At 39.5% G+C, this 14,344-nt stretch overlaps 1 protein-coding gene across 2 annotated transcripts in view; it reads left to right on the top strand.

Moving 5' to 3' along the window:
• WASHC5 (WASH complex subunit 5) overlaps nt 1-14,344 on the top strand; it is a 61,088-nt gene that overhangs the window by 22,744 nt on the left and 24,000 nt on the right. For both annotated transcript variants that reach the window (XM_055314297.1, XM_055314298.1), the window contains exons 10-17: nt 4-131; nt 3,245-3,374; nt 6,908-7,020; nt 8,351-8,517; nt 8,595-8,670; nt 9,772-9,882; nt 10,860-11,000; nt 12,038-12,118. In XM_055314297.1, coding sequence (XP_055170272.1) covers nt 4-131; nt 3,245-3,374; nt 6,908-7,020; nt 8,351-8,517; nt 8,595-8,670; nt 9,772-9,882; nt 10,860-11,000; nt 12,038-12,118 — 947 coding nt within the window. The remainder of the gene's footprint in view (nt 1-3; nt 132-3,244; nt 3,375-6,907; nt 7,021-8,350; nt 8,518-8,594; nt 8,671-9,771; nt 9,883-10,859; nt 11,001-12,037; nt 12,119-14,344) is intronic.

Genomic DNA, 14,344 nt, shown 5'->3' with positions numbered 1-14,344 from the left:
TAGCCTGTGACCCAAACAACAAACGCCTTCGTCAAATCAAGGACCAGATTCTAACAGACTCTAGGTACAATCCCAAGATCCTCTTTCAGTTGCTGTTGGATACTGCACAATTTGAGTTTATACTCAAAGAGGTAAAACTCTTGAAGAAATAATCACCAATATCTTAAGTGTTTTTATGCTGGAAAATTTTTTTAAAGGATTAGGATTCAGTATTGTCAGTGATTCAGGCTATAGATTCTCGCTGAGATAGTTCTTACACAAAAAGGACAGGATTTAACATTTAACAGGCATTTAGTGTCAGACTGCCAGTGGGGATACAGTGCTGGGGAAAGTGGCTGTGGAGGTGGCGATCTAGTGAGGAATGTGAGCATGAATCAGAGAATTGCACTAAGGAAAATGTAAATATGAACTGCAGTACATGCTCTAACGGAAGGAACACAGTTCTCTGAGTACCTAAAATCAAAGATGCTGTCCCTGACTTCCCTGAGAAGAGACGCAAGAGCTTCTGAAGGGATCTGAAGAAGGGGCCTGTCAGAGTTAGCTAAGGCAAAGGTCAAGAGCGTTATGGAGACATGCCAGAGAGGGTAGATCATGCCCAGGTCCTCTTGTGGAGAGAACAGCATGACCAGTTCAAGGACCAGAAGGACTAGTTGGTTAGAGAAGAGAGAACGAGATAAAGTGGGATGAAATGAAGTCAAAAGGTAGGCAGGAACTAGGGCAGGCCTGGCCTTTAGGATTTCAGTCTTCTCATCTGAAAAGCCATGATACCTGTTTGAAAGGGCTTTTAAGTAGGGTGGAGGATTTTCAGTTACATAAGGTAGACTTAAGGATTTTAAGGATTTCAGGTTCCCTCAAGAAATTCTGAGGTTGGCTAGTCTTAGGGCTAAAAAAAAGGAGGGGGGGCTATGGCCATAATAAAAATGGTAGATACCCAGGAATGCCTGAGTTCTGTAACCAGTACCTTTGGAGGTTTGGATGAGGTAGGCCCAGGAACTGGCCGTTTATATGAGTGGCCCATTCCAAACTGATCTTCGCCTCACCTCAGTCTGGTCAGTGTGGTATGCTAGATGTTTCTTTATCTTCTAGGTATGTGAGGACACTGTGTTCCCCCATTAAGTAGCTCAGGAAAAGTACATGCTGATTATCAACGTCATGCTAATGCATGTGCCGAGTGTTCTCAGTGACTTGTGTGGGTATCATTTTCTAAGATCAGAGAGACACTGCCCCTTTTTGATCTCTCTAATACTGTTAGTGTTTTCCCTCTGAATAGCAAATCATTATTGAATACCTGCTCTGTTCCCAGCTTAGGTGCTAGGAATTCAAAAATGAACAAGGCATGTCCCTTCCCTACCACCAAGGAGCTCTCAGTACAGTGAGGAAGAGAGACAGATTAAGCCAAGGTGAGAAACGAAAAAAGATCCAAGAGCAGGAACCAGGCATCTTACTTATTGGTCAAAGCAAACTTCAGAGGCAAGTGAGAGTCGCCCCCGAGGAATCAATGCACTCAGTCGAGTGAGGATCGTGGACCAGAGCACCAGTTACCCAAGAGTTCTGTAGCTCAGTGTTGCTGCATGGAAAGCAGGACAGGCCTGGGTCATATGCCTGACCACACCGGCCTTTCTAATCATTAATCTTTGGGGATCTGTTGGAATAGAACAGGCAGCTTCCGTCTGTCTGTCCCAATAGAGAGAAAAGAAGATCAACTTGTTAAAGATCTTCAAAAGAGGAAGATCCGGTAGAAAGAAAAAAATCAGCTACCCAATACATTGAGCAGAAAAAAGATGAAAATTAATGTCTTACACTTCAGCTCAGCTTGTTAACCTACCCCCCACCCCAGTCAGAAGGTGATTCTAAAAAAATCAGAATCAGATTTTCTAGAATCACCTTCTGATTCTGCTCTAAACACACTAATTGGACCCATATTGCTTCTAATCTTTATATAAAGGTGCATCTCCTTTAAGGACCATCCTCTATTGCAAGGTTAAGAAGCCTGTGAGTTCAACCTGTGAATGAGTGTTTGAAGGGCTTCAAGCCTTTTAGTCTTGATGAAGGCCTCACAGGGTTATTTTTGTCACTGCTGCTTTGTCACATGGCATTGATTGATCCCAGGCATTCAAAAAGATAGGACAGACTCTATAAATAATTTTGACTATTCCTCATCCTGTTACTCTTCATTGCTTAATCATCCCTGCTTGATCACTAAGCTTCCATTTCTTCTGGCCCCACAGAATTCCACCAGTCTTGATCCTTTCATCTGCAATGAAGTCTTCATCTTTTATTTTTTTTTAATTTTTATTTATTTATGATAGTCACACAGAGAGAGAGAGAGAGAGAGAGGCAGAGACACAGGCAGAGGGAGAAGCAGGCTCCATGCACCGGGAGCCCGATGTGGGATTCGATCCCGGGTCTCCAGGATCGCGCCCTGGGCCAAAGGCAGGCGCCAAACCGCTGCGCCACCCAGGGATCCCGAAGTCTTCATCTTTTAAAATTCATTTTGATGCTGAGGAATGAAAAATTTCTTAAAAGAAAAATCAGTATACTCATCCTATTTTACGGATGAAATAAAGTCCATACTTTTGTGACATACCTTAAGTAGGTTTCTAAATTTTGTTTCAAGGGAAAGCAAAACAAAACCTTGAGATACACATTTCCTCCTCTGCCCAACCCTTTGTAGGGTTTTAATTTTATGAAGAATTGCATTAATAAACAGATCAACTGTGTGATCAAAAAGAAAGAACTCTAATTTAGTTCATTCTTCACTCATCAGACAGGATAATGCTCAACCTTCCCTGACCTTAAAATAGATACAACTCCAGAAATTGGTAGATAGAAAAGGACCTTAGGAAAAAAAAAAAAAAAAGAAAAGGACCTTAGAGTGGTGGCCACCAAATTTCATGTCACAATAAAAATGCTGATTCCTGGGTCTACGCAAGACCTTCTGAATCAGAATCTTCGAGGGTGGGCCTTGGGAATCTGAGAAGTTTAAAGCCATCCAGGTGATGCTTATGTGCATTTGGTTTGAGAACCACTGTCTTAGCAATGGTCTAGCTTTGCCCCCCAGTTTGTACAAAGTAGTATGGCTCAAGAGATGACATCAGGGTCCTATTGCTTTTAGGCATGTATTTTTTTTTTTTGTTAGGCATGTATTTTTATAATAAATTGGGTTTCACTCAGGCTTTCTTGGTAAACTGCCTGATCTGAAATTCCTCTTAAGTAAGTAAATCTCTTCTGTCTCTTTCAACAGATGTTCAAGCAAATGCTTTCAGAAAAGCAAGCCAAATGGGAGCATTACAAGAAGGAGAGTTCAGAGCGGATGACAGAGCTTGCTGATGTCTTTTCGGGAGTGAAACCCCTCACTCGGGTGGAGAAAAATGGTAATTGCCGAAGACGAAATATTGGTGTATTGGAAATGTACACACAAATTACTGGGAAGCAGCAGAGTAAAAAGCCCTTACGTTGTCATCATTAGACACTGGGAGGTTGCTGATGAAAATCTGAAGCTTAGTTCTAGCTGCCTGTAGCTGTGCTCCCTTGGGCAATCTTCATAGCCTCTCTGGACTTTTGAAGTATGAGATTAGGCTACAGAGGTTGTTATACTCTGGTTCACAGTCCATAGGGTCATAATTCATCCCCTACCCTTACCAGAGTATCACTATGGTGCCTGTGACGGGAGGGTGCACCACTGGTGTGTTAGCTTGTGTGCATTTGAAGGTAGGGAGAAAAGGACCTAGCTGTCCTGATCTTCTGAGGATACTTCATTCAAGAACATTACTATTATTAACAGAAAGGATCTGCAAGATTCTGGTCTTCGAATTGTGTGCTGCTTTTTCCCTGGTGCGCCTGCCATCTAGTGGCAGAAGAGGGGACCTGCAGATTTTTTGAAACCACATTGCTCAAGTCTTTAATATTAATTCTCTTTTTTTAGCATTTAACCAGATTTTGTGTAATGCACAGTTTTTACACATTTTGTTAAATAGTTAACACAAAAGCATAATTATCATTAACAGACATTCTGTTAATAATTATGTAATAATATAATTACCAGGAAAAAATAGTAAACACACTTATGATGAAATGTTACTGTGAAATGTTATATAGGGATTCTCTCTTTTCTTTTCATAATTATAATATAAATTATCAAGTCTTTTTTTAATTTAAATTCAATTACCATATATGTATTGGTTTCAGAGGTGGAGGTCAGTGATTCATCAATCCTCATTGCATCATGTATACACTCCTTCATGCCCATCACCCAGTTACCCCATCTCCCCACCCCGCCCTCCCATGACTCTCAGTTTGTTTCCTATGATTAAGAGTCTCTCAGAGTTTGTCTCCCTCTCTGATTTTGTCTTGTTTTATTTTTCTTCTCTTCCCCATGCTCTCCTGTTTTGTTTCTTAAATTCCACATATGAGTGAGATCATATGATAATTGTCTTTCTCTAATGGACTTATTTTGCTTAGCATAATATCCTGTAGTTCCATTCACATCGTTGCAAATGGCAAGATTTCATTTTTTGATGGCTGAGTAGTATTCTACCGTATATATACTGTATGTTCTTTATTCATTCATATGTTCATGGACATCTGGGCTCTTTCCCTAATTTGGCTATTGTGGGCATTGCAGCTATAAACATTGGGATGCATGTGCCCTTTCAGATCACTACATTTGTATCTTTGGGGTAAATACATAGTAGTATAATTGCTAGGTCATAGGGTAGCTCTATTTTCAACTTTTTTGAGGAACCTCCATACTGTTTTCCGAGTGGCCTCACCAGCTTACAGTCCCACCAAGAGTGTACGAGAGTTCCTTTTTCTCTGCATTCTCCCAACAACTGTTCCTAACTTATTAATTTTAGTCATTCTGACTGGTGTGAGGTGGTAATCTCATTATAGTTTTGGTTTGTATTTCCCTGATGCTGAGCAACGCTGAGCATTTTTACTTCTTTGAGGATATTTTATCTGTAGGAAAATTATGGTGTCACTTAAAATTTAAATAGCAAGAAACCTTTCAAAATGTCCCTGAATGATCATTCTGAATTTTAAGATCACAAGTTCTCTTTTTATTTTTTATTTTTATTTTTTTAAGATTTTATTTATTTATTCATGAGAGACAGAGAGAAAGAGAGAGGCAGAGACACAGGTAGAGGGAGAAACAGGCTCCATGCAGGGAACCTGATGTGGGACTCGATCCTGGGTCTCCAGGATCACACCTTGGGCTGAAAGCAGCGCTAAACCCTGAGCCACCCGCGCTGCCTACAGGTTATCTTTTTAATGCCTGATGTTTAACTGCGAAATTCATTTCTGGAAAGGCTAATTATACAGTAGAATAGTACAGCTTTTTGTTTATAAAAAGGTTAATAGTATAGCTTTTTGTTTTAAAAAACTAATATTTTTAATCAATATGATATTGTGATTACTATATTTGGCTTTTCTTGACTTATTTGATGCTGAATGGTTGGCCTAAAATATATTTCCAGATTACTTTATAGTCCTAGTGGGAAAACTTGTTGTGTTTTTAGTCATATGATAAAAATTGGCAACATGTTTTGCAGTTCACTACATTATGTCTAGAAAACAAGGAAACCACCTATAACAATGCAGCCAGATTAGTTTTTGAGAATCAGGCACATTCATCTTTGTGCTAATCACTTTTAGGTTCTTATAAATCCCTGCATCCTCTTTCCAAGGTCATTCAAAACAGTATTTTATACTTTATCTGGCTCTATAGCATATTTCAGCTTAGGATATACTTCCACAAATATTTCTCGTTTGAGCCTTACAATGCTGTGAGATAAGGATCTGTATTCTTATTTTACATATAAAGAACTCGAAGCTGTAAAAGGGAGTCACTTGATGAAGGTAACAAAGGTTCAGAGCCCAGATCAAACTTGGCACCTCAGACTCTGAACCCTGTGTTCTTTCGCTACTCCATAGTATATATGGAGTTATATTTCTTGGCGGCGGCGGCTGTCACTCTACAGAAACAAAAACAACAACTTTAAAATTACTACTAGTGTTCCTCATCCCAGTTCTTGAAATAACTTCGATTATAAGCCCTGAAGTGCTTATAAAGTGAAATCATCCCACGGATGGATCAAACAAACAAAAAACAAACTTTAAGGAATCCATTTGGTGAAGTAAAAGAGCAAAGCCTTTGAACCTGGCCAGACAGTTGAGAAAAGCCTGGCTCTGCCATTTAGTAACTGTATGACCCTGCCTGGATCCTTCCCCGCTCTGGGCATCAGCTGATCTGAGAAACGCCATCTCATTCCTGCCTCCATAAATTGTTGTGAAGATTCAGTGAGACGAGCTAAGAGCTTTGCCTGCCCCAGTGAGGGGGCCTTAAGGCATGTTGGTGCCTTTTCTCCTGTGTGAAAGTGGTTTGTGAATGCAAACACACACGCTCAGCTGTTCAAATCCCTGCTTCATACTTGTGCTGCCCCTCATTGCCCTCCGAGATATGCCATTGTAATTTTTTCCTGAAGCTTCTGCCCATGTCCCTAGGGACAAGCTATCCCTGTGCCTCTCTCTGCCTATGCAGACCTTGACCCATCCTCATTTCTCCAGAAAACCCTTTCCAGTCACTCTGTGTCCCATCTGTGTCCTCACAGCCCCCATGCCCACCATTGCACACTTGCATTCACAGCCATGTACTTGGGCCTTTAGGCTTTTCCTGCCAGGTATTAGACTTAGCCACTGACTAGAAAGTTCCATCTCTTCTATCAGGTCACATGCCCAAAGCATTTTGGTGGTTATCTTGTGGAGAATCCCTGAGGGCGATGTCAGGGACACAGAGAGAGCTCTGTGAATAAGACCTAGATTTGTAAAGGGTTACTGAATAAATCCAAAGCCACAGCTACGGGAATTCTGGGATCTCAGCAGTCTCCCCTTGTTTCTGTGTTCATAGAAAACCTACAAGCTTGGTTCAGAGAGATCTCAAAACAAATCCTGTCTTTAAATCACGATGATTCAACTGCTGCTGGCAGGAAAACAGTACAGCTCATACAAGCTTTGGAGGAGGTAAGAAAACCCTTTGTAAACGCCAATGCTTGGATCATGAATCAGACTTTCCAACCCACCGAGCAATCTGGTCCTGGAAATATATCTGAAAGAATATTTCATCAGAAGCGACAAAAAGCAAACTCTGCTCACTGTAATCTTATATCCAGTATCCCTAAAATTGGGCAAATAATGAAGTGATCAGCATGAAGAGAATGCCAACAAAAACGATGACATTTCCACTTGCAGAAACATGTAGTCTTAGAAAAATAATTATGAAGACAATATAGAAACATCGGGGAAATTGTGATAAGGCAGCAAAAGCTAAAACAGCACTGCATTGTAGGCACCTATTTTAGATCGGGGAGGAGTTTCGGGGTTAAAACTATAACGGAATACACAGCAATAACCATGTTGTATAATGACCAAATGGTTGTAAGTGGGGTTTTCTTTTCCACCAAAAACGTTTGTTTTTTTTTATCTACTCAAATATTATCTACTCAGATTCAAAGAAGACTTAGTATATTTTCCCACTCTTGAAATTTTAATTGTATGCTTAACTAGGTTTAAAATGAAAAATAAACGCATGATAAAAAAAAAAAGCAATAGCCATCAACTATTTAAAAGATCATCCATACTTCCTTGGAACTGTCTAACTGGTATAATATATGTCTTTAAAGATATAAATAATACATTTTTGGCATACTTTTTTTATAGGCTTTTTTTTTTTTTCTGAAAGGTTTTATGGTCACTATTAGTGGCAACACAAAACAGTACTCCATTGTTGGTGTGTCAGTTTTCCCGGACAACAATCCGACTTATACTATTCCTATTGTGCTCATAAACAACTTTGTAAATGTCAGGTGCTTGTTATCATTTGTGATATTTATTTTGACAATGCCCCAGGCACCTTGAATTAGATACATTAAAACTTCAGGACACTGGAGAACCATTATTTTGTTTTAAGGAATCCAACAAAAGAACTGAATAATGTACAAATGCCAACACCCTGGTTGTGATATGACTTAATCTGTTTTTTTAGCAAACCTACAAATCTTCAGAATTGAGGATTTTCTAATACGTGTTTATTGATGCTAAAATGGAAGATGGAAATATGCACTCATTCTGTCATATATGTACACAGTAAAAAGAGTAGAACATTTTCTAATCCTAGAAACCTGTGCATTACATTATGACTTGGCTCATACGTTTCTAAAATTATCATTTGAAATAGCAATTTTGCCAAGAAATTCTTAGCAAGTACTGTGCCTTTTTTGAAGTGTTTTCAGGGAAAAGGAACACCATACAAGCCATTCAGAAGTTTTTGATTAAATGTATTTATGTGACATAGGTTCAGGAATTTCACCAGTTGGAGTCAAATCTGCAAGTATGTCAGTTTCTTGCTGATACTCGCAAGTTTCTTCATCAAATGATCCGAACTATTAACATTAAAGAGGAGGTCCTGATCACTATGCAGATCGTTGGGGACCTTTCTTTTGCTTGGCAATTAATTGACAGGTAAGATGGCCAGCCTAACATTTCGCCTCGATGAAGGCCACCGTGGATGTTTCCTTAGCATTGATCTCTCTTTACAGTTTCACAGATATCATGCAAGAGAGCATAAGGGTAAACCCATCCATGGTCACTAAACTCAGAGCTACATTCCTGAAGGTAAGCAAAGAACAGATCACATTCTCAGGCTCTAGGGAAGAATTGGTCTTCATTATTCCCTCATGCATTAATTCAGCCCACAATTTCGTTCTTTGAGAAAGGTCATTTTTATAGACTAAAAATTGTTAGGAGTTTTTCCATGAGAGCACAGTTTCAAAACATGCCATGCATATTTGAAGTTTCAATTAATGTAAGTTGGATGTCTTCCAGAAAATAGTTTTTAATTTTTAAAATAAGTTTTTATAGTTTTACAAATATATGAAATATATGGGTCATTTTTTCTCTAGATGTGAATTAAGTCCTTTTACTTTCTCATTTAAAAAATTGTTGTTGAGCCTCTGTTGTAAACTAGGATTTCCTCTAAAGATTAGGGAATAGTGGCGAACAACACAAGTATGGCCCTTGCTCTCAAGGTAATTTCAGATCGAGATAAATGAGCAAATAATTGACTCAGTGTCTAAAGACAGAGTTATCTTATATATCAGTTCTTAGGTGCACTTTCTTTCCTATTTAAAAATCTCTGTAATTGGGGATGGATTTTATAATTGACAGCGTATCAAAGCTCAGTCATCAGCATTTTTTTCTCTCTTTTTTCTTTCTGAGTGGTACATAAAATATTGGCACTTTGTACATGCCAGGACGTCTTAGATTGGAGTCAGTACAGTAATCCATCCGTCATAGTGTCTGACTCCCACCCATAAAGAGTAGCTGTCTTCCATAGCATAGTGGCTCTCAAACTTGAAGGGCACCAGAATCACCTGGGAGGCCTATTACAACACAGATTGCTGGGCCTCAGCCCCCAGAGTTTCTGATTAAGGACCTTTCCGGTGGGGCTCAAGAACTGGCATCTGTAACAAGTTCCCAGGTGATGCTGATGCTGCTGGTCCGGGGACCACAGTTTGAGAACCACTGCTATAGCTGATGACTGTTATTTTTTAAAACTGTATCATTGTCAGAAACTATCAATGTCTTTGATGAAGTTCAGTGGTTGTTTTCTCTTGGTTAGAACCCAGGAGCTCTGTTACATGTTACTCTTTTGGGGAAGTGAGATTTGTAGGACTTTTTGAAATGGAGAAACAAACATAGCTACTTTTCTTTCAGCTTGCCTCTGCCCTAGATCTTCCCCTTCTTCGAATTAATCAAGCAAATAGTCCTGATCTTCTCAGTGTGTCTCAATATTACTCTGGTGAACTGGTGTCCTATGTGAGAAAGGTAAGAAATGCATCAAGGTGATACTGGTTTTGTTGGCAGACTAACTGCTCTTCAAAGACCAAAAAGGTGCTTGGGACCCTATAAAAAGCATGTACATGTTCCCTTCCCTCATCCTTTTTTTTTTTTTTTAAGGTTTTATTTATTAATTCATGAGAGACAGAGAGAGGCAAAGACATAGGCAGAGGGCGAAGCCAGCTCCCTGTGGGGAGCCAGATATGGGACTCGATCCCAGGATCCCGAGATCACGCCCTGAGCTGAAGGCAGATGCTCAACACTGAGCCACCCAGGTGTCCCTCCCTTCCTTCATTCTTAACTTGATTCCAGAAATTTGCAGTAACTAAACCTAAACTTACTCTTACTGGTCCTGTGGATATGCAGGTGTTTTCACTCCCAAGGAACTTTTACAGTTTTTTTCCTAAATATTGGTGGTATTAACCCCCCACTTTGTAGGTATAGAAACAAAACGAGAGATTATATTGGCTTCTACAAAGTCACAGAGCTAGTTGGTAAAAGAGCTATATCTAGATCCAGCATCTCCTCATTAGAACTTAAAATTTTTAGAGGAATTTTGGTCCTGTTTCAAGAACATATGGTACAGCGTGGAGCCAAACAGACCAGTGTTCACAATTTACTTGTGTCACACACTAATTGAGTGCTCTACAGCCATGTTACTTAACACCTCTGATCCTCCATCTTTTAAAAGTTTGTAATGTAGGAAAGATACACCTTTTTGCTACCTCTGTGTGACGATTATTAACCTTCTATCCTGTGAGCAGTTAATGCTTAAAGGAACTTAGCCGGGTGTCTGAGAGCAGATTACTAAAAGAGCTCTTGTGAAATCCCTTATTGTCTCTTCCTGTAGACAAATGGCTGCTTGCACACTCTGGGGGCTGTCTTACTGCCATCTGAGCATTTATCTGCTAAGAAAAATAAAAAGAGATATTCCACTATTTTTCCTCTTTTCTCTTTCACTGAAGGTTTTGCAGATCATTCCAGAAAGCATGTTTACTTCTCTTCTCAAGATCATAAAGCTTCAAACCCATGATATCATTGAGGTACCGACCCGCCTGGACAAAGACAAGCTAAGGGACTACGCTCAGCTTGGCCCACGATACGAGGTGGCGTGTCCTTTTGACTTCTGCCTTTTGATATTTAACACCCAAACCATGACGCGCTACAAGTCTACGTTGCCGGCTGTATCCCTAGAACCAGCAGACCAATTCTGATTTGTTTCTTCCTACTCTCAGGGATAACTGCTTGTGCCATGTTAGCGTAGCCATGCCTTCATTCATTACCTTGTCCCGGTGTTACTTCAGGCCTCACCAAGTGTTCTCAGAGGAAGTGGAACTCACCTGGTCACTTTTCTCCCGAACAGTCCTGGAAAATCAGCCTATCTTCTTTGTGGGCTAAAGATTGCCCAGACTTTTCTCATTCAGGTTCCTGGTTTGTACATCAAATCAGTGGCTCAAAGTAATCTGGGTTCCATTAACCTAACCATTTCCTCCAGCCAGACTTTTAAGCCCACTCAATAGTTAAGCAGCCTTGGGGGTGGTTCTTCCCAAATACCTCTGCTTTTCTTTCCCCTTGAACTTAAAAGATGTGAAGAAGTGAAATCAAGTGGAAATTGACAATATGAACTCCACTGTCCTCATGTCATGCCAGTGTCAATTTTACATCCTCTGACACAACTCTAGAAATGACATCAGGAATTTTGACTTTCAGCTTCAAATTTATGTATTTATTCTCACTCAAAAATATAGCATTGGTCTACCTTATCAGTGTCTCATTATGTTGCTGGGGAAAAAGAAGTAGAAGGCAGTAAAGGGAAGATTACCCTGTTAGAGTCTTGAGCCTTTTCTACAGGGAAAGGACCATCGATCTCATGGAACCCTGCTTTTTATGCATGAGAAACTGAGGCCCGAAGAGGGGGAAATGATTGGTCAGCATCTAAAGAACAATTTAATGTCTGCTGACCCTGTTCCCAGTGTGTCGAACCGTGGTCTCTCAATTCCATCATAGTGCCTCATTTCTGACCAGGACACATCACTCCTGCTGTCCTGGTTCATTCCAGGACTATCAGCCGATTTTCACTTTCTGTGGAAACGATGGATCTTTTATCTGAAGTACTTCATTAACTTCTTTCTCTTTGTTAAAGGTTGCCAAGCTTACTCATGCTATTTCCATTTTTACTGAAGGCATCTTAATGATGAAGACAACTTTGGTCGGCATCATCAAGGTATGACTTTCGTCCTGGTCCACCTGATTAGACTGCTAGTTTGGATTACTGTGGTGGTTCTCCCATGGGGAACAGGGAATGACATTGTCATCTTGTGTCCCTTGCTGTTTCACAATTAGCTCTTGGTCTTCACTTTACTCATTTGTTAATGGAGGAAGAGAGAGAGAGCATTATAATCCTGATCTTTCACCCATATCCAAGAGTTACTTAAATCTAAGAAAAATCCGTATTATTGAATTTTTTGTGATAACAAAACAAAATGATTTAATTCCCTTGGTCAAACAGCTGGCTCAGTCTCTCCCAACTTCTTTCCTTCTAGTATTTTTATATTACATCTCAGGTGCAGAGAGCCGAGATAATCCTACCGCATTACTATTGTCTGGCCATTGTCATCAAGGATACATGCTTTTCTTTCTCCTCTGGATGCCCACAGCCATGCCCATCCCCAATGGCACCTGCTCTCTATGTTCAATTTCTGTCCCCAAAGAGGTGTCTGTATTTTAAGCCTGAGGTGTTACTTGATGTGTACATGTTTGATTTCTCTACATCCTATTGTGCTCTAAAGCCCATTCTTTTTCCAATTCTTCTCACTAGTTATCACTTTGAGAATTTATTTATGTCTCTGAGTTGGGTAATTGGTTACTTCTTACTGCTGCATAGAATTTTACATTTTACTTAACCATTCACCAAGGCACAAGCACCCATATTGTCTTTTTTCATCCCAACATTCCCCATTATCACAAGCATCTCTGAACGTGTCCCTACTGTACACTTGTGCAAGAATTTCTCTGAAATCTGCCTCCCCAGGAGTGGATCACTGGGTCTTAAGGTGTGCCTATTCTTAATTTCTCTCAATACCACCAGATTGCCTTCTGAAATAAGTGTTTCACAAAATGTCTTACCCACATTTTTACCAATACTTGTTATTATCCACATTCCAATTTTTGCTCTCCCAAAGAGTAGAAAGTGTTATTTCAATGTTGTTTTAATTTGTAATCCTATGGTGACTAGTGGTGTGCCCATTCACAAGGTTCCTGGTGCTTTTATTTTTCATTTATCTGACATCAGCAGATACTACATATTTCTGATTTTTTAAAAAAATGCTTACCTATTGAATTGCCAGATTAACATTTGTGTTAATAAGATCCAAGAAAATATAGGAAATGAACCTAAATAGGAATGGAAATTTAGTGTGTAGTTTCTGTGAGTATGCTGAAATACCATTGTGCCCCTAAAATACTAATAAAATCTATGCAGTATGCTTTAGGCATGATGCCAGTTTAATTCAGTTGATATGCAGAGAGTACACATGCAGGTTATCATTTCTTACTAATCTATAAAGTGGTGATAAATCCTAGGACCAGATTAAGCATCTTACATGCAAAATGACCAGTACAAGAAAGATGTAGTAAAACGTAATAATTAATAATAATTATCAAAGGAAAGCCTGCTTAAGAAAAATGCAGATTTAGGGCACCTGGGTGGCTCAGTGGTTGAACATCTGCCTTTGGCTCAGGTCATGATCCCAGGGTCCTGGGATCGAGTGCCACATTGGGCTCCCTGCAGGGAGGCTGCCTCTCCCTCTGCCTATGTCTCTGCCTTGCTTTGTGTGTCTCTCATAAGTAAATAAATAAAATCTTAAAAAAAAAAATAGAAAAGAAAAATGCAAATCTTTTGCCATAGCCTTTCAGATGAGAGCAGAGGAAATACCACCTTGACCACACTCAACCCAGTAGACTATCTCTGCTAGTCTAAACACTCATAGCTTTCTGTAAGGGATCCTGTGGCCCTCATTAGTCTTTAACCCTCAAATGTTAAGCATCTGTTTCAGACACTTATAAAAAGTATAAGTTGAGGCCCTTGGGTGTGGAGCCTACTTAAAAAGAAAGTATAAGTTGACTTTAATCCATATGACTGAAAACAAATAAGATTTACACAGACATGTATGTGTAAATGTTCATTGTTAGAGGTAGCCAAAAAAATTATTTTAAAAATAATAGAGGGGTGCCTGGATGGCTCAGTCCATTAAGCATCCAACTCTTAATCTCAGTCTAAGTCTTGATCTCAGGGTGGTAAGTTCAAGCTCAGCATGGAGTCTACTTAAGATAGAATAATAAGGAAATAAAATAATAGATAAAAATTTTAAAAGAATAAAATAATCTGAACATTTATCACTAAGAGAATGTTTAAACATATCATGGTGCGTTCCTACTGTAGATTCCTCTG

The sequence above is a fragment of the Nyctereutes procyonoides genome, unplaced genomic scaffold (assembly GCF_905146905.1).
Source record: "Nyctereutes procyonoides isolate TBG_1078 unplaced genomic scaffold, NYPRO_anot_genome, whole genome shotgun sequence".
In the NCBI taxonomy this organism is placed as follows: Eukaryota; Metazoa; Chordata; class Mammalia; order Carnivora; family Canidae; genus Nyctereutes; species Nyctereutes procyonoides.
Note: the sequence above shows the minus strand (reverse complement) of the source record. Positions and strands in the feature narration are given on the sequence as shown.